Source organism: Lepidochelys olivacea (assembly GCF_965140295.1).
Source record: "Lepidochelys olivacea isolate rLepOli2 genome assembly, chromosome: 9".
Taxonomy (NCBI): domain Eukaryota; kingdom Metazoa; phylum Chordata; order Testudines; family Cheloniidae; genus Lepidochelys; species Lepidochelys olivacea.
The window spans coordinates 85,374,719-85,395,805 of NC_140419.1; the positions used below are offsets into that span (position 1 = coordinate 85,374,719).

The 21,087-nt window shown below is 39.7% G+C and overlaps 1 protein-coding gene and 1 long non-coding RNA gene across 2 annotated transcripts in view; one reads left to right on the forward strand and one right to left on the reverse strand.

Annotated features, from left to right (window-relative positions):
• The first annotated feature begins 339 nt into the window (after positions 1–339).
• IRS4 (insulin receptor substrate 4) overlaps positions 340–21,087 on the forward strand; it is a 37,238-nt gene continuing 16,490 nt past the window's right edge. The window contains exon 1 of the mRNA XM_084639967.1: positions 340–4,092. Within this exon, the coding sequence (XP_084496093.1) occupies positions 552–4,092 (3,541 nt within the window). The 5' untranslated portion in view covers positions 340–551. The remainder of the gene's footprint in view (positions 4,093–21,087) is intronic.
• LOC311526691 overlaps positions 10,015–21,087 on the reverse strand; it is a 31,577-nt gene continuing 20,504 nt past the window's right edge. The window contains exons 2-3 of the long non-coding RNA XR_014713097.1: positions 10,670–10,739; positions 10,015–10,292 (exon numbers count right to left, since the gene is read on the reverse strand). This is a non-coding gene — a long non-coding RNA (uncharacterized lncRNA). The remainder of the gene's footprint in view (positions 10,293–10,669; positions 10,740–21,087) is intronic.

Here is a 21,087-nt window from a genome sequence, read left to right on the forward strand (position 1 = left end):
ACTTTTGACCCTCTCTTTTTGCTACGTCGCCGACAGGCAGAAGCTGTTGCCGGCTTTCATTGGTCCAAAGCGCTGCCGATCCATCAGAACCTCTCCTCTTTCGGATGCGCACAGACCCTCCACCTTTCCCGATTCCTGATTGGGCCATCTAGGAGCTGTCTCCGTCTCTTATTGGTATATTCCTCTCTCACTCCAGGGGGAGGCCGTTCGGCTCCCCATTCTCACCCTCACTCTACACACTGGAATACAGAAGACCCCGCCCCCGGCTGGTTGAAGCCCCGCCCCGTCCCCTGTACTCGTCCTCCCCCTCCCTTGCAGCGTCACGTGATGTTTTCGCCGTGGTGCCGCTGAGGCAGCTTGTGTGAGTGAAAGTAGCAGAGCCCGGCGCGTTGCGACCGGCTGGGAGCGGGTGAGCGAGGGGCGAGCGTTGGAGTCACTGGCGAGCTCGTGTGCGGAGCGGAGCTCTCCGGCGCCTCATGTCCACCCGCGCTTGGAGGACGCTTCCCTTGTGAGGGCGGATTCCCCCCTACCCCAGCTCTCTGGCCCCTAAGATGGCGAGTGGGATGAATGGCCCGGGCGGAGGAGGTGGTAGCACCGCGGTCAGGGGCGCCGAGGCGGAGCTGGGCACCCGGAGCGTTGGAGGAGGGGTCGCCCCCTGCCACGGGGCTGGAGTGCCTAGGACTGCTACTACGGCTGAGGAGCAGCAGGAGCTGGGCGAGAGCGGCCCCTACCCGCCCACTCAGCCCCACCACCTGCTGCTGCTGCTGAAAAGATCGCCCAGCGCCTCCTTGTGCCTTGTGCAGGAGGAGGAGGTGCCCGCTGCTGCGGCTCCCACAGGGCGAGGGGCCCTCTCTGGTGGGCGAGGTGGCCAGCCAGCCACCCCAGCACGAGGAGCTCCTCTGCCAGCTGCTCCCTCCATGGCTCCTGTGGGGGATGATGTGAGGAAATGTGGCTACTTGAGGAAGCAGAAGCATGGCCACAAGCGCTACTTTGTGCTGCGGGCGGAGAGCCACCTGGCCCCAGCGAGGCTTGAATACTATGACAGTGAGAAGAAGTTCAAGAGCAGCCTGAGGGCAGCGGCAGCTGCTAGTGGGTCTGCTATCCTCTGCTGCCCCCCTCCCAAGCGAGTGATCCCCCTGTACCAGTGCTTCACAGTCAGCCGGAGGGCAGATGCCAAGCATAAGTACATCATTGCCCTTTATACCAAGGATGAATACTTTGCCATGTTGGCTGAGAATGAGGTGGAGCAGGAGGCCTGGTACCAGGCGATCAGTGAGCTCATGAACCAGAGCAAGAGGGGGTTCTTAGAACAGGAGGACCAGACAGATCAGCAGATGGATGAGGATGATGAGCATTATGGAGCTGCGCTTAGACCAGGCACCATATACAAGGAGGTGTGGCAGGTTAATGTGAAGCCCAAGGGACTGGGGCAGACAAAGAACCTGACTGGGGTGTACAGGCTGTGTCTATCTAGCAAGGCTATCTACCTAGTCAAGCTGAATTCAGAGGTACCTGCTGTCCACTTGCAGCTAATGAACATCCGCCGCTGTGGGCACTCAGAGAACTTCTTCTTTATTGAGGTGGGCAGATCTGCTTCCATTGGGCCTGGTGAACTGTGGATGCAAGTGGATGATTCAGTAGTTGCCCAGAATATGCATGAGACCTTCCTAGAGACCATGAAAGCTCTCAAGGCCTTCACAGAATTCAGGCCCCGCAGCAAGAGCCAGTCATCTGGTGGTGGCAGTGGTACCAATCCTATCTCCTTTATCACCACTAGGAGGCATCTGGGCAACCTGCCTCCTAGCCAGACTGGCTTGCAGAGAAGATCCAGAACTGAGTGTGTTACTGGGGGGACTCCGCCCACCACCAAGAATAGCAGTTCATACCGCTTCAGAACATCTAGTGAAGGGGAAGGGACAATGACCAGACCTTTCAGATCAGTGACTGGAAGTCTGATCCATTTGAACACTGCAAGGATGAACTTGGGCCGGCAAGAAGGGAGTGGAAGGTATGTCAGAGCAGCTTTCACCTCTTCTTATCATACCAGGTCTGCCTCCCTGCCAGTGTCTCATTTCCCCTCCACCACCAGCCCCATTAGTGTTTCTTCCAGTAGTGGCCATGGCTCTGCCTCAGACACACTAACCAGGCCTTCCAGTTCATCTGTCTGTGGGTCCCCAAGTGATGGGGGCTTTATTTCTTCTGATGAATATGGCTCTAGCCCTGGGGATTTCAGGTACTTTCGTGTCAGAAGTAGTACTCCAGATTCTTTGGGAAACACACCACCTATCAGAGAAGAGAATTGTTTAAGTGAATACATGTCCATGAATAAACAGCAAACAGATGATAGCTCAAGGGATGATTATATGGAAGCTGAAAAATGCTTCAGAAAAAGAACTTATTCTCTGACTAAACCAGCTTCTGCAACAGTGCAGCAGAAAACAACACAAACCACGGCTTCTTTAGATGAAGATTCTGCAGGAAGGCACAGACAGTTACCTTGTTCGGAATCACCGAAATTAAAAGAAAACCATGAACCTGACTACAGTGATGCTACCCTTGATTCTGTATGTAACCAAAGCAGAAGTAAAGCCAGGGATGATGGATACATGCCAATGATGCCAGGAGTTGCATCTTCGCTCACAAGCAACAATGATTATTTGCCAATGACCCCTAAAAGTGTGTCTGTCCCAAAACAGATTAGTAATTCTTGGTCGTCATCTCAGGTGGATTCCAGAGGATATATGATGATGTTTCCCAGGGCTAGTTCTTCACCTGTACGAAGTCCATTGGCTGGATTTATTTCTAAAGGGGGTAATGAAAAAGTGACAAATGAGTATATGGATATGTCACCTGGTAATTCAGCAGTTCCAAAACAGCCCAGTGATTCAAATTGTATTCATACCAACACTGTTTCCAAAGGCATCAGTTCATATTTCTCTCTGCCACGAAGCTTTAAGACGTTATCAGGACAAAATGGAGATCATAATGAATATGTTCCAATGTCCTCACCTGGAAAACTGTTATATGGTGAACATGAAAATGTCAAATGTGTCAACAGTGAGCCATTAGCTAATGGCATTTCTAAATCATCAGTTGTGAAAGTGTCAGATGAAGGCCTTGCACAGAACAGGGCTACCAGGCCTACAAAACTTCCCCTAGGTACAAGAGGAAGTAATACTATACCAAGAATGTATGATCGAACAGCTCCACCTGAGCCAGCTAGCCCTGGTGAATACATAAATATTGATTTCAGTGAAAAAGCAAGTAATACACCATATTCTTTATCTGCAGAAGGATCTCCATCATCTCTAGGATCGAGTAGTGACCACAGACAGTCACCACTTTCTGATTACATGAGTGTTGACCTTGATGTGCAGTCACCAAAAGTAGCAAAGGAACTGTCAAATTCTTTAACAGATATTTCAATTTATGCAAGTTCTAGTATCCCCAGAAACCAGCCAAATGACTATGCTAGACTTTCATTTGATACTGCTTGTGTTAGCAGTACAAGTAGTAGGGCTGATGATTACACAGAGATGACTTTCAACATGGCAACGACACCACTTAGGCCTTTTACCGCAGAATCCAGCAATGGTATAAAGATTGATAGTCCTCCTTCCATTGTAAATCGACTGTGCGTTGTTGACAGATATGCAGGTAGCGGTAGCTTCTCTGTTCCTAGCTCTGATCCTCCCATGGGACCTAAGGTGATTCGAGCTGACCCACAAGGCCGAAGAAGGCATAGTTCTGAAACATTCTCTTCTGCTGGGGCTGTGACTACTTCCTCTTCTTTCTTTACTGATAGTAGCAAAAGACACAGCTCTGCCTCATTTGACAATGTTTGGTTGAAACCTGATGAAAACATTTCTGATGGTCACGAAAGCAAGATGTCCAGGGATACTTCAACTGGATTTCAGAATGGCTTAAACTACATAGCTTTGAATTTACGTGATGATTCTATGAACTGTGAGGCAAGCACTAATGCACCAACTTGCCATCTCCAAAATGGTACTTCGAATTTGGACAGTGGAGCTTATGTAAGCATAGATTTCACCAGATCTGATGGTTTGAAGTGTAACTCTGCAAGAAAAGGTTTGTAACTTTAAAAATGTTTTCATATGAAACATTTTAGTACAGGAATTCGATGTCATAATTGACACAAACATAGAGTGTTCAATTGAGTTATATTTTAAAATGGGGAAATATTACTGTAAATTTCTCTGTCTTATTTTAAGTTGTTTTTGGTAGCAGCACCACAGCGTGCTAGGCATAGAAGAAATGCAAAAGTCAGTCTCTGGCCTGAAGAGCTTAGCATTATCTAGCCCACTCTTAAATGTTGATATTTTGCTTGGCAGGTCAACGTATTGTCTAACTGCCTTCAAGCTGGACTGTATAAAATATTTTAACTTGATAAAACCTTAATCATGCTCTAAATCACAGCTTCTCAATCCAGGGTCATGATCACCCTACCCTTGGTTTTGACAGGAGGGATCCCAAATTTTCTTCTGTTGTAACATGGGGTAATGAAATGGAAAAGATCGAAAACCGCTAAATGGGGTTTAAAAATCCAATTAGGATTTCAAATACAGTACTTGAATAAAGTAAAAAGAAAAATGAACTGTATATTCTTATATGGATGGTATGTGGGTATCTACTTTTTTCAAGTACAGTCAAACCTCTGTGTTCTGAACCTCGGTTAACCAGACCTCCAGGTTGCCCAGAAGTTTGTCTCCCCTGAGATTTCTGTTCTTGATATCTCTCTATCCTGCTGAGAATCCATTTTCTGAGGGTTTGAAAAAGAAGTTTGTGGAAAGCAGGATGTCAAGAAGCTAAGTTCCTGCAAAGTTTAGTAATTCTGTTCCTTGATATCCCTACCCTCCAACTCCATTCTCTTAGATATGAGTTTCCAGCAGGATATGAGGGGTTGGCAGGCCTATAAATCACCACGCTCCTGTATCTCTTCCTGAGGGGCTGGTGAGCCATTCAGTCTGTGGGAAGCCAGATAATTGTATGTAATAGGCGCAATCAGCAGGTTTTGAAGTCTGTACCCAGGATCGGGAAACAGAATGCAGACTTCAAAGCTGGGTGGCCAGGTTTTCCTGATTTGAATCCTAACCAGTTTAAGGTAATCAAAGTATCAATTGTATTTATCTCTAATGTATAAATTAAAAACAAAAACAACCCTTGGAGAAATGACAACCCCTGTCTGATTACCCTTACGCAGATGAGGGATAAGAAGAGAAATATTAAGCTCTCTACTGTTCTGGAGGCAGTAGAAAATGGTAGTTCCTCAGCTGGATCTCTTATTGTGGTTCCATCCACACCCTCAACCTCATGAAGCATCTGTCAGTATTTGTCCCACCACACGCTGTATTTCTTAAATCCTAGAACTTCAAGACTTTACTTTGGCAGCACAATCCATATTTTGAGGTGTATATACTATTCTCCTCTAGCCCCTGATGATAGTCCACTTCTGATTATCTTCTCCAGCGCAGGGAAGGAAACAGTAGATGGCAAACAGCAATATCTTTACCTCTTTCTTTGCAAAACTGGTATTTGTAGTCTGTAACTTATGACTGCTAAGATGAAATATTTAGTCATGGCTGAACAGTGGTAATTTGTCCATTCTTGTAAACAGTGAGGAGAGAAAAAGAAAAAACAGGGGAAAGGGTATTAATAGCTATCCTATACAGGTACTTATCACTGCTTGGGAATGCAAAGCAACCTTCGTACCTCTAATTACAGTAAAGGACTATGTAATGTTGAATAAATCTATTTTCTGTCTTCACCTTAAAGTCTGTACATGTGTTTAAATTTAGTTGTAAGATACTGTATATGAATTTAGAATTTGAGAGCCTTTAATACTGGAAGCTATAAGTCTGACTCAGATAGCATACTATTTGAAGTCTGGCAGCCACTACTTGGGGCTTCTCAGAAATGTGTGGTTTGCCTTGTTTGCTTTGTTTTTGCTTTGTTTTCTTGGTTGGGATCAAATTTAGAAGACTCTGAAAGTTGCCAATGCAAAAAAAAAAAAAAAAAAGCTTTTTTTTCTGAAGTGCTGAAGGCCTCCAACTTCAAAAGATCTGCCCACTAAATCAAAGGCATTTTGGTTGATACAGCCAATTTGATGAAAATCCTACTGATTTTAGCATCCTTACAGGACTTTAAAACTTACGTTGTAATTATATTCAGTAAAGTATAATTTCCCACATAGTGGGAGAAAGATCAGAGGAGCCAATTCTGGCCATGTTATTAATCTTACATATAAAAACATGGATTCTAAAAAGTTGCACTTCTGTCTGAAACATTTTATTTATTAGTGTTACAGAAAATATCTAAAATTACTGTGATTGGAAGGTTTTTTTCTGTAATCCCTTCCCCCTTTCTGCCTCCCACTTTGTTTATTTTGTGCATTTGACAGCACTTTGCATGCAGTTGGTTTCAGTGTTTCTCTTGTACATTCAGTTGGGTTGTTATGTAAGTCTTTCATATAGTGGCAAAAGCTTTTAAAAACAGAAAAGAGATTGTATTCATAAAACTTTGCAGGCAGCTCAGGCAAGTGTAGTACATGATATTGCTAGATTTCAAGTACATGGTGGCCCTTTAACTATTAAAAATATATACTCCTTCAAAACAAGGTCCAAAAGCCAGTTTCCTCCTAAAAGCCGCATAATGTAATTATGGTACATAAAGGAGTGAGGTGAGTGGTGTGTGTTCATTTATGGGTGACCTTCAGACAGACTCAGTGGTGAACAAACTAATGTATAATACAATAATTTACTTATTTTAGTTCAATTTCCTACATCTATTTCTATATCACTTACAAATCGTTGATCCATGTTAGATATGGGGTCTTAACGTTCATTCAGCACATCCAGAGTGTATATCTGGACCATAACAAGAACATGGCTTACAAAAATGGTTTAATTTTTTCAGAGATCATTAATAAAGTCCCTACTCACTAAACAGAACTTTGCCATGTTCTATTATGGTAAGGTTTTGATTTTAATATTGAATAAGAAAGCATAGTGTTTCTCTTCCCCAAAGTGATGGAGTTAGTGACAGGATTATAAACAAAGTTAAAATTTTATTTTGGACAAGGAAGATTCCTGCCTCTTAAATCTGAGTGTGATTTGTCTCTGTAACAAATTAATGTGTTTACTACACTTGCAAAATTTTGGCTGAGCTTTACATTCTCTCCCATTCTGCCCTCCCCCCACACCCTTCTTAAATCCTACTCCTCACTCATTGTGTTTGCCTGGAAAAAAAAAATCAATCCACTTTTAAGGTGACTCCTGTGTATAATGAAATATTTGTCTTAAAAATGGTTTAGTGTGTTTAATGATTATTTAACTAATGTAAAGATACAATCTAACTAAGGTATACAGTTTTAACTGCAGCTCTTATATGAGAGGGAGTGTGCTTCCTAATGCACTACTGATCCCAAGTTCTGCTTCCTAAATTTCATCCGGTTCAGTGATGTGAAACAACCCTTCATATTTCCCCATTCATGAAATGGAAAGAGGAGGGGCAGGATGTTAACCCTAAATAGATGGAAAAAGAAAACTGGTCTGCCTTGAAGCTTTTTAGGCCTAGGCAAAATTGGGTTCTAAGGTGGTGAGACTATATAGTACTAAAAATAATATAGGGTTTTGATTTCTAATGTTTACATTTTTAGGAATTTACTGAACAAAATAGCTTCCTCTTTGAAATTGTCACATGATATTAAGAGGCAAGCATTTTGCGGTTTTGATTACATGAATCTGAGTCATGGAATTTTGTCCTCGAATGCAGAACTCCAAAGCTACTTCAAACAGCGTTCTGTTAACGTATACCTTATTATTGCACCTTGTAGAAACTGAGGTGGATAATGAGAATCGGGTTATAATAAACTATTTAATTGTTTCCTGTATAGTTCAAGTATGTTTCTTCAAGATAAAACATTACTCTGTTCAGAGAAAATGTGATATACAGCTTAATATCACCCCACCTTTTCCCCTCCCACTCTTGTATCATGTTTCTTCTTACATGTTTTACATAACATTTTTATGCTAATTGTCTTGGAGCCTTTGAAATAAAAGACCTTTTAAAATGGAGGTGTCTAGATTTAGAAGGGAGGCTAAAGGCTGTAAAATAGGATGTATTCTAATTTCTTTCATGGTAGCTTATAAATCTAAAATAGAAAAACATGAGGGGAAATAATGTGTATTGGTCATTCTGAAAAATTCACAAATCGGGAGTTTTATTACTTGACCAGTAACTGCCCTTTTTGGATTCGAGGCTTGTGGCTTTTTAAAATTCTTTTCAAACTGAGGCAGTTTTATATTGGCAGAGTAGTTCAGGCATAAGACCACTAAAAATAACTTTAAATAACCTACTGTAATATGTCTTCAAATTGACAAATACCCTGGATCTTTGAAGTCAGTATGGTAGGGATAATACTTCTTCAAGAAACATTTTAATCTTGTGGTAACATATTTTAACAACCTGGTGACTTGCTGCAATGCTTAAAAATACACAGGATCACTTCTCAAGTGTAGGTGAATGAACTATTGAAAGCAGAACAGATTTTCTCTGATGGTTTATCACGTAGGAGTGAATTAACTATGATATCTTTGACCAAAATTCAATTTCATTTTTACTTGTAACTTAGCACGAAAAAAGCTGAATTAAGAAAAAAACTCTCTTAACACTGTGATATATAACATTTTTGTTAAATATAATGTTCTGATACTGCCTTGATTGTGCTACTGCAGATTCTGAATCCTTGGTTGCAGTTAGTTTTCAGACACACATTTTTTCCCCACCGGTACCTTTAATTGTTGCTCCCAATCACAAATTTCCTCTTTCTCTCAAATGTAGCCACATGCAGCCACCAGGGGCTTTTCTTGCAGCCCAGAGCCTCCTGGAGGGGCAGAGCAGTGGCCTCTCCCCTAGGGCTGCCAGCAGTGGTTGGGCCCTGTCCCCCTCTGGAGATGCACAAGCTGGAGAAGCAGGCGGCGAGTGAGTTCCCCACTTTTCTGGGAGGGGTGGGGATAGGGTCAGGCTTCAGCATAGTGGTGGTGGGGGGCAGGCTACAGCCACAGGGCTTTGAACTCCACCCCCGGACCCCATCCCTTGGACATGGGGCTTTGGACTCGGTTCCCTGGCTGCGCGGGGTGGTGGGCTCTGGCCCCGAGCTCACCCATCCTCCATCACCCCTGACCCCCACTGCCTCCCTGCCCACCTCCCCATCCAGGGCTTAATTTGACCCCAGGCTTGCCAGGGCTGAGTAAGTGCTGTAAAAAGTGATATTTGTATGTTTGTTAATGTCACTCTTCACAGCAGACTTAGTAACTAGCAAGTCTTTAAAAAACAAACAAACAAAAAAATCAATGAAAAAAGCAAAAGAAGCAACAAGAAAAAAGGCAAGAATGTGAAAAGCACCTTATTATTGTTTCTATTCTGTTTAGGTCCAGTAAAGAGTAGACACAACTCCACATTATTTTTATTATTGAGTCTGCAAAAAAAACTCCTACATAAATAAATTACAATGATTTGGACATGTATATGTGCATATTTATTTCTTTTTTCCTAAAGTTAATTATTTTAGGAAAAATTGTCAGAGCAGCCATCAGCAAGAGATGGTGGCCTCAGAATGAGGGCACCAAAAATTTGGTTCAGAGAATCTGGAGCATGTACTGTAACAAGTAACTTCAGTGGTGTGTGATCAGTGCTAGAAAATGAACCAACCATTCCTGCTGAGGAAGGCTAAGTTACTTTTTAATTCAATATTGAATGGATCTCTGTTTTTCTCTTAAATTAGAGCCTTAGGTTAGTGCCTTGTTACTGCCCTTCTACTATTGCCTCTACTATTTCAAACTCTCTCTTCCTAATTTTGCATTTGAAGGTGTAGAAATCACATTCCTCTTGTGGGTGGGTGGGAGCAAAAGCTTGTAAGGCTATCCAATCCTTCTAGGAACTCCTAAGGCTGCTGGACATTGCCTCCATTTGTTTATTTTATTTTCTTATGCTCACTGGAATGCAGCAATAGGTGCAGTTCACCTTGTTCACTTTTCTGAGCACTGTCTGAGTAAATTCTCTGTCTTATTCTGAAAAGACGTAGTGCGTTTGACTCATCCTGATTTTGGGTCAATTGACTTGTGGGGAAAAAAGTTGGTTTTGGATGATATGAGATAAGCAAGACTGAATTGTAGTTGTATTTCTTGGACATAATTTGGTATCTATGGATTTCCAGGAGCTCCTGTGTTCCCAGTAGACCCCTGTTTCCACTTGTTCCTTCAGTTCATTCCCTGGTAAAATAAATAACAAAAATCTTCAATCTAATCTTTATTTAAAACAATCTTGGTCAGATATAGGAGAGTATCAACTGATCAACTAAAAAGAGGACTGGAGTAATAAATAAACTGGGGAAAGAATTATTTAAATCTTTGTTTTTGGAGGCAGGGGATAAAATTTTACTGCTGTTTGTCCTCTTACTTTGATAGTGTACTGTTGTGTGACTCATACTTAAATGGCTGTAATGACCTGGAGAGCTGCCTTATTGGCCCACCCTGCAAATTACTGTTGGACTTCTTTCCTCACTTATAGCTTAATTAGCATATTAAAGGAAATCTAATGATCAATATATATACTGTTACACAGGTTGAAACACAACTGTTGTCCTCACCTGTTTTTGAGAATTAAAATATGTCTGCCAGATCACAAGAAGAGAAGGAACAAGCACTTATCCAAGTTCACTGGGGAGAAAGAAAAGCTGATCAGTTCTGTTCTAGTTGAAACTGAAGCAGTCTCAGAAAGTTCATGAGCCTTAGTAGCAGTTGAAATGTTAGTTGAGACACCCTTGAACATTGGGAAGTTGTAGGATAGCTGTAGGCTGTAATGAGGCAGAGGTAATCAGTCTGATCCATCAAGTCTGTCAGGATGACACATCTGAAATATATGATGGTGTCCAAAGGCTGTTGAGTTCTTAGTCGGGGTTTGGATTTTGAGGGTTTTTGCTTTTGATCAATGTTTAGAAAAAGTTGATTGGTCTGCAAGAAGGTTCTTCCACTCCCCCCAGCAGGTAATGAAACACAAGGTGTTAATGCAAAAGGGTTGCCTACTTTAAAACATTTTTTACTATTTTTGCTGTACAATATTGTTGAATATTTACAGTATAAATCTCCGGTAGTCTGGCAAAACTTTTAACCTTGACAGAAGTACACATTATTCTCTTAGTAAAGGCTTACGGGATCACTTGCACCATAAGCAGATCTGTTTCCATATTTGAGGTGCTATGCTGGTCCAGTAAAATGGAGAAAATATTGGATTTCTTTTCATTTGTTAAAATTGACTTTTAGCTTTTGAAGCAAATTTTGTGAAACTGTTTTATGAAGTTAATATTTAGTAACAAATATTTAGTAACAAAAAGTAAAATTCCTGTGCTATAAAAGCATGTTATGTTGATTATCAATAATCTCGTGAGTCCCTTTGAGTAAAATTTTAACAGTTGTGCTGTTTGAAGGCTGCATTTTCAAGCTTTCAGACAGTATACATCATTAGTTCTATTATAGCAATTCTTGAGATATAGCCACTAAAAGCATGTTAAATTGAAGTTTGCCACCATGCCACCACACCCAATCAGAATAATACCTAGCTTGTATATAACACTTTTCATTAGTACATCACTCTGTTTTACCAAGGAGCTAAGGATCACTATCCTCATTTTACAGATGGGGAAACTGAAGGACAGAGTGGCTTGTCCAAGCTCATCCAGCAGGCCAGTGGCAGAATTGGGAATCTTCCAGGTCTTCCAAATTTCAGTCTAGTGCTCTAGCCACTAGGAACGTGCCTCCCCTGATGTGATTTTAATTTCAATATCTTGCAAACAACTATGGCTAGAAAGGAATGTTTTTACAGTTTTGGAAAGTGGGGGTATTCCAGGTTTCCAGTGGTGTAAAATTTTCATTTTTAGTTCTGATGATTCACATGGTCAGTTGAACACTAAAATCTACTGATTTTTCTAAGCTCTTAAAGCTCTTTTCTTGTGTTTGTACAGTGCCTTGCAGAATGGAACTTGAACCTTTAGGAACTACTATAAAACAAATAATATTAGGTATACCTCATGAAACCTAAACTAAAGAATATAGTGACAACTGAACTAAGAATTAAAATAAAAGTTGAATAAAACTCATTGCTATTTATAAACTGAATGGCATGTGATAGTTTTTCTTAATGATTATAGAAACTTCATGGTGTACAGTGTTGTCACTGTTTTCTGGTCTGGAAAGAAATTAACTGGAAAAAGTACACTGTACATAGAGAAAAAACTTCCTGGAAAATCTGACTTTTGAATCCAACAAATGAGTCACCAGCTAGACAGTTGGGTTAAATATGATAACATGAAGGATAACTGAGAAATCCTTCTTTTTGTGAAGTAACACTTTTACTATGTTGGGAAAGAATATCTCATAATTTTTTTCTGTCTCATCTTAAAATTTGGTTTATTATGCCAGCCAGTTACCTGAGTTCACACTTCCTGTTGTTTTCATGAAGCTACCCTTTTATCACATGTGAAGAGAGTGGGAATTGGAAGTGGTTATTAATACTTAAAGTAGTATATTTTTGTTTTAGGATTTGATTATAATTGTAAGTGAAGTGGATATAAGCAGTTTAATGGGAAATGTGAATGTTAAGTTTTGTAGGCAACACACAGAGCTCATAATGTATCCATCTATTTGTGTTTTTGTATTTATATAGAATGATAAAAATATACAAAGTATCACATCAGTTAATAACTAAATGTTATGGAAATATTGATATAAAATGTGCAAATATATATATTTTTTTATTATAGAAGCTAACGACTCAATAGTGTGTTAGCAAATTCAGTAAATGTAATGACTTCCCTTTGGGGTTTGTGTTTAGTAACTATTTTTGGTGGATGGTAAGAGTTCAATTTTTGTAAACTTTTTCTGGTTGATGTTAGTTTCCCTAAATAATTTAATGTAACTAAAATGCATGGATATAATTACAAACAATGCTAAAATGTGTGAGAGAGGGTTGTTAAAATTTAGCCTGTACATTTAGGTTTTGTCTACACTACGCATGTTTTAGCGACACAGCTGTGCTGCTAAAAGGTACGCAGTGTAGCTGCTGTTTGTCGGCAGGAGAGAGAGAGTTTTCCCGCTGACAAAAAAAACAAACAAACAAAAAAACCACTAACTTCCACCCCCACACCGGTGCTTTTCATCAGTAAAACTTTTTTGTTGTTCGGGGGGGAGTGGTATTTAAACACCACGGAACAACAAAAGCTTTGCCGACGAAGTTCCAGTGTAGATAAAGCCTTAGTGAGGCACTTCTGAATGACATCTTTTCCCAAAGGGAACAGTGTGGTTCTTCGCTCGCACCCATGCCAAGCCAGTTTGTTTTATTGTTTATAGCTCTTGCTAAAAAGCTGAGTTTGCAGTATAATTTTTTTTAACTGGATAGCAAGAGAAGCTAAAATATTGTTGTTGGGGATGGATGATGGCTTTTATATGAACTTTTTTAGACAACTAAAATTTTGAGAGCTTTTAACAATGTGATGAAGTAGATGGGTTAAATAAAGATTAATAAGATATACTAAACTGAGAAACATGGTTCCTTATTAAAATGACAGTTCTCTTTAAAATGTTGACAAATATCTGGGGTCTCTGTAATTTTGTTGCGTTTTCTTTGCAAAAATTGGATCCAAAACATAAAATATTACTGGATGAAAGCCAAATGAAAATCCATTCTGCTTACTGAAAATTGTTGCACTTCAGGCCAGTGATTTAGAAAATTTTAGCAATCTTCTTCAGCAGTAGTGCTCTATAGTGAACTGTAATTAGATACACAGACTCCATTATTGTTGTAAAGTTCCAGAATTTCTGGCTTTTCATAGTTCTAGAGCGATCAGATGTGTTTACCCTTTCACTGGCAAACAGTTTGTCCTATAGATTATAAATTGAGTTTGCAGGGCGAGCAGCTAGAAATCTGTTTGTAAACTGAGCAGATTTAATCTGTAAGTCACTTGGACCATAAATATAGAACCCCACGTAATTGCCATATCCAACAGTATGAGTATAGCTTTCAAAAATTGCATGATACCAGTCATTTTTGCATTTTTTATTATTATTTAACATTTATATTGCAGATGCTAGCCAGGGTGGGGCTCCACTGTGCTTAGGAACTATATAATCGTAAAGTATCTGTCCTTCCCTCAAAGAACTTAGAGTCTAAAAGACAAAACTTAACAGGTGAATGAGACAAATGGGTTGGGGTGGAGGGCAGGAGAGAAAGGGTAACAAAATTCATGAAATGTGCAGATGTCTTACTCTGAACCCATGAAGAATGGTAAACGCAACTTACCACTTGCCTAGTCTTCATCAGGTTACTATGTGCATTACAGAAGAAGTAAGTTTTGAAGAGGGACTTGAAGGAGGATAAGTTATGGCGGCTTTGTGGATTTTGACTGCGAGCTTTTCCCATTCATAAGAGGCAGCATGGGAGAAAGCCTAAACGCACTTTTAGAGAAGCTAAAGCCATGTCTATATTACCACTTATGTGGGCAAAACTTAGGTCACTCTGGGGTGTGAAAAAACATCCCCCCGAGAAACATAAGTTACGCCACCATACGTGGTAGCGTGCACAGCGCTATGTCGTCAGGAAAACTTCTCCCCCAATATAGCTACTGTCACTTGTTGGGGGTGGATTATGTCGACGGGAGAGCTCTCTACCGTTGTCAGAGTGGCTACACAAGACATCTTACAGCAGCGCAGATGCATTGGTAGAGCTGTTCTGCTGTAAATTCTCTAGTGTAGATGCAGTGTTAGAATCAGGTGATCAAGATTGACATTGTCATAAAAATAAAGGGAAGGGTAACCACCTTTCTGAATACAGTGCTATAAAACCCTCCTGGCCAGAGGCAAAACCCTTTCACCTGTAAAGGGTTAAGAAGCCAAGATACCCTTGCTAGCACCTGACCAAAATGACCAATGAGAAGACAAGATACTTTCAAATTGGGAGGGGGCGGGAACAAAGGGTCTGTCTGTCTGTGTGATGCTTTTGTCAGGAACAGATCAGGAATGCAGACTCAGAACTTCTATAAAGTTAGTAAGTAATCTCGCTAGAAATGCGTTAGATTTCCTTTTGTTTAATGGCTGGTAAAATACACTGTGCTGAATGGAATGTATATGCCTATTTTTGTGTCTTTTTGTAACTTAAGGTTCTGCCTAGAGGGGTTCTCTATGTTTTGAATCTGAGTACCCTGTAAGGTATTTATCATCCTGATTTTACAGAGGTGATTCTCTTACTTTTTCTTTAATTAAAATTCTTTTTTAATGAAGCTGATTGATTTTTCGTTGTTCTTAAGATCCAAGGGTTTGGGTCTGTGTTCAACTGTACCAATTGGTGAAGATTTTTATCAAGTATTCCCCAGGAAAGGGGGTGTAGGGCTTGGGGGGGATATTTTGGGGGAAGACATCTCCAAGTGGTCTCTTTCCGAGTTCTTTGTTTAAAACACTTGGTGGTGGCAGCATACTGTTCAAGGACAAGGCAAAGTTTGTACCTTGGGGAAGTTTTTAACCTAAGCTAGTAAGAATAAGCTTAGGGGGTCTTTCATGCAGGTCCCCACATCTGTACCTTAGAGTTCAGAGTGGGGAAGGAATCTTGACAGACATTATTGGCAGAGTGAAGATAGGAGTCAACCTTGCAATTGGAGAAAAGGCTTGATAAAGTTGTAAAGCATTTTGAAAGTAAGAGCAAGAAGCTTGTGCTTGATGTGGTGGACAAAGGGGATTCAAAAAAAGTGTGTGTACAGGCGAAGTGACAGTCAGTGATGAGCCAGGAAGATAATGTTAGTGCACAGCATTTTGAGCAGACTTGAGGGGGATGAAATTAGAGATGACGAGTCCAGAGAAAAGAAGATTATAGTAGTTAAAGTGTGAGATGATATGGTCTTGGACAAGAGTTTTAGCAGTATGGATGGAGAAGAAAGGTCAGATCAGATCTTGGAGATATTGCATAGGAAGAAGTTGTAGGATTTAGACACAATGTGTATGTGTGGGTCAAAAGAAAGGACTGAGTCAGAGATTGAGCCAAGATTATAGGTTTGAGTGATTGAGGATGATGGTGTTGACCACAGTGATGTAGAAAAGGGAGCTCCATTTTGGCCATTCATTTTAAGTCTTAATTGATGGCTGGACATCACAAGGAGATATCAGAAATACAGACCGAAATTTTAGTTCGGATGGAAGAGCAGTCCAGAATAGAGAGCTGGATTATCTGACACAGTATCAACCTATGTCAATTTGGAGGGAGTCTCCACCTAAAATAGAGAAGTGATCATACCATGAGGAGAGGTTTCAGAGTAGCAGCTGTGTTAGTCTGTATTCACAAAAAGAAAGAGTACTTGTGGCACTTTAGAGACTAACGAATTTACTTGAGCATAAGCCTTCATGAGCTACAGCTCTCTTCATCGGATGCATTCCATGAGGAGAAACTATTTTAAACAATTTTAAAGGTTGACTGCTCCACTGTAGTATTTATTTCACTTTCGGGAAGACTCTCTCCAGTGGAAAGATGTCTATAGATTCATTATTACGACATTTCTAGGAATTTCATCAGCCTTTCATTTGTCCAGTTACATTCTAGATTTACAACATAATAGAAAGGTTCTCCTGTAAGTGACTAGATTCTAACTAATCTATACTTGCTAAGATACATACCAATAATTCCTGATATACAAAAAAGGCAGTTTGTCTCCACTTACCATAGATTTAACACTGGAGTGTTGTAGAGGGGGGACATATGCTGAGAAGACATTTTTACAAAATAGGCTACTAAACACATACATTCTGGACTTATCAGAGATGCAGCCACTGATGGATGAGCAGGACAGATCTTCCCCTCCCCTGTAAACTCTACTCTTCTGTGGACAATGTCCCCTTTGATGCAGAAAAGGACTAATGCATTTTGCCTTCCCAGTCCCAACTTTTTGTACGTGATTGAATCAGTTATTCAGTAATTATTTAAGCTAAACTTGTCATATTATTAAAGTACATTTTGTGATACATTATTCTTGCTTTTTTTATTGTATACTTACAAAATATAATAATGCTAAATGGTTTTCCCAGCCATTACTGTGATACAGTGATGATCTAAAATAATGGAAACATATTCCATCTTAAGTTCTTATTTCTTCAAGTACCTTTTATCTTTAGGTATTTGTATGAGCTGACGGTGAATCTTGTAGTCTGTTTTACTACTGTCAATCCTTGTAGCCTTTGAGTTGCAGTAAAAAATGTGATCCAAAAATATTAATCATTGATGTGAGCAGGTAATGCAATGAATTTCAAATTTGATGCCTATTCTTCAATGTTGTGCAAGGTTGGTGGACTGTTGTGTGGGGTTGTGCTGACAGGAAAAGTGTACAGATTACCCTCCTATCTTTCTGTATAAAGGAAGTTAAAGAGAAGTAGGTTGATGTGCAGAAAAATCCTGATTCACTGTTACTCATGAAGCTTTTTTTAATGATCTTTGATCTGTTAATTATATAGTTGTATCATGGATTGCTGCTTGTAAGACAAAAAGATCTCTCTGTTTTTTCCTAAATTACAATTTCCCAGATTTTTAGAAATATGTTTTTTTGTGTATTGTATGCCTTTTGTACCACTTAAGGTCAGCTAAATGATTTAGAAAGGAAAAATATTTCAGAATTGATATTTAACTAGAACTGCAGTTCTAGAAACTAAGTCAAATTACATAAATTATCAGCTAGCATAATAGAGAAATTTGCTTTTCAAAGTAAATTTTATACAATTTCTTTACTTCCCTCCTCAGTTAAGTAGGAAATTGGCTGGTGAGAGAACTTGATCAACTACTGGTACCTAATTTCTCAGTAGACTCAATCATCTTCCCATTAACTTCAGTGAGAGCTGGACTTTGCCCAATGAGTACTATATTATGGAAGAAAAAACCAGTTTAAACTCTGAGTTGGATCTTCCAGTGGCACAGAACAGTCCTAAACTTGGCAGACTTTGCCTTCTGAGGATTTTTCCTTCCTGGGAGATTCTCCAACTAGTTGCTATATCATCTCCCTGCTCTCAGGACTTTTCTACATTAGGAATTTTCTCACTAGTATAGCTACATGAGTGTAAATCTCCAGCACAGATGTGTAGTATCTCTGCAGTTTACCCCAGTTCGAAACTGACACTGTTTCAAACCAAGGTAAGTTTCACTGCTGCGAGCCCCACTTTACATAAGTATAGTGCATCTACACTGGCGTTTTACACTGGTATAGCTACATGGGTACAGACCTTCCTAATATAGACAAGTTCTCAGCCCTTGATACAAGGGGCATGCCCAGGAATGGAGCCCTTGCTGGGATTGCTCCCTACACTGTCAAGAATCCAGATTGTTGAAATCGCCTCTTGAGGCCGTAGGTATAGGCTGTAAAACAGGTTGTCCTACTTAATGCTAGGAACCAACTAGAGAGCTCTAAAATGCAAGAGTGGCTTAAATCCACTTTTGATCCCACTCCCTTGCCTAAGCTTTGCCAAGTACATCTTCATTGCAGCTCAAGATCTGAGCCATAGTAGTTTAAAAGCTAGCAGCATATACATATCTGTGCAAATATAAACTATTTTTCAAACTTTCCATCTTTGAAAAAGGCGAAGTTTTGAATTTCTAAACTCTTTTAAAATTTGCAAAGTTAAGGTAAATCAATTTTCAGTAGACGTTGCTTTGCTCTGCTCAAGGCGGAATTTTAACTAAGAGAAAGTAGTTATGGTGTCCAGTGTATATTGAATTGTTATACATTCCCCCTCTTTTTCTCTCTCCCCCCAAAACTATACTTGTCTTGAGTGGCAATAAGTTTCCTAACTCTCAGTAAAGTGTCTGGAAACAAGAGAAGATAAGGGAGTGTCAAAAAATGTCTTCCTAGAAACTTTACCGCGCTATTTGCCAAAATAGAAAAAGCAGAATCCACTATTACAAAAGACAAGGCACATTCTTTGCAAAATAAGGAGGTTGTAAAGGTGTGAGATGGTTTTTTAAACAATGTATGAAAATGTTAGGCCCCAAGAACAGTGAAACTGCATTTGCAGGTAAATGAATTCATAAATTAAAATGTGTACTGATCATTTGTAACAGTAACTTCCAGACTTTCTTGTGTACATTTTAATTTGTAAACTCTTTACTTCTTGACACCTTGACAATGAGATTCACTGAGAGTTTGCAAACTTTTTTGAGAAAATTGTTAAAGTAAATTAAACAGTTTCTGTATAAAATTTGCTGAATGAAAATAAGGATTGGAATTTTCTACATATTTTAACAATGAGGGCTAGATTTTTTTATTTGTTTTTTTAAAAGGTCAGGCATGTAATTATGGGTACAAAATCTATACAATTACAAGTCTCATTTTAGACAGTTACCTGAGCCCCAGAAAGCATTGAGCATGTATTTAAATATATCCCCATTAGAAAAGCACTTAGGCACATATTTCATTGCCTTTTCTTAATAGGAATTTCCTGAATCAGGTCTTTGATATGTGTGTATACAGTTTTGGTAATTGCACATACAAATGACTGTAATTAAACATGTGTGCTGAATTGTCTGGTTTACATTTTTGTAGTCATGGTGGTTAGGTGTGCAAATTAAGCCAGCATCTTTTCTGTGCAATTGTATAAAAATGGTGCACACAGATTAGCCCTAAAGGTGTACCATTTTAAATGAGTGCTCTAAGAAACAAAGAATATAGGGAAAGAGGAGTGTTTCAAAAAAACAACTAATACTCAGTGTGTAAAGAAAATGTTTTGATAGACCATTTTGTGGGCAGTGGAGGGGAGGAGAAACTTATCTGAAAGACTTGTATCAGAATACACTAAGAGATCCCTTCCCCCACTGTTGTGCCTGCAAAGGAACATTCTAGGATGTACATTTCGGGTCCTGAGGTTGCATAGAACACAATGGTCTACTTAAACAGTATGAGCATTGGAGTGCATGACCATGCAAGGGAACAAATACTGTGCAGATGTCTTTGATCTGTGTATGATTTGAGGGAATTGGAATTAACTACAGTTCTAATTTGAAGTAGAGGAAATAAAAGAAAACTTTGCTAGTCTCCCCTTGAAGGCTTTATCTGTCTACATTCTTAACATGAATTTAACCATTAAAGAGGATAGAAACAGGACAGGGTGGATTGATAAAATCAGTAACTTGTTGCTTTGATTTATAATCAATGATTTAAATCAAGGTTTCTTGCTTGATTTAAATCATGATTTTAATTGTTTTGTATTTGTACTCTTTATTTTCTAAACAAGGTTGATTCTCATTAACATAAGAATGGCCATACTGGGTCAGACCGAAGGTCCATCCAGCCCAGTATCCTGTCTACTGACACTGGCCAGTGCCAGGTGCCCCAGAGGGAGTGAACCTAACAGGTAATGATCAAGTGATCTCTCTCCTGCCATCCATCTCCACCCTCTGACAAACAGAGGCTAGGGACACCATTCCTTACCCATCCTGGCTAATAGCCATTAATGGACTTAGCCTCCATGAATTTATCCAGTTCTCTTTTAAACCCTGTTGTAGTTCTAGCCTTCACAACCTCCTCAGGCAAGGAGTTGCACAGGTTGGCTATGCGCTGAGTGAAGAACAACTTCCTTTATTTGTTTTAAACCTGCTGCCCATTAATTTCATTTGGTGGCCCCTAGTTCTTATATTATGGGAACAAGTAAATAACTTTTTTCAGAGTAACAGCCGTGTTAGTCTGTATTCGCAAAAAGAAAAGGAGTACTTGTGGCACCTTAGAGACTAACCAATTTATTAGAGCATAAGCTTGATTTTATATACCTCTATCATATCCCCCCTTAGTCTCCTCTTTCCCAAGAGGAAAAGTCCTAGCTTCTTTAATCTCTCCTCATATGGGACCCATTCCAAACCCCTAATCATTTTAGTTGCCCTTTTCTGAACCTTTTCTAACACCAGTGTATCTTTTTTGAGATGAGGGGAATCATTAGTTGATAACCATTCAAACATATTAATTTGCATCTGAATATAGCCTTTACACTAAATTTGATGCAT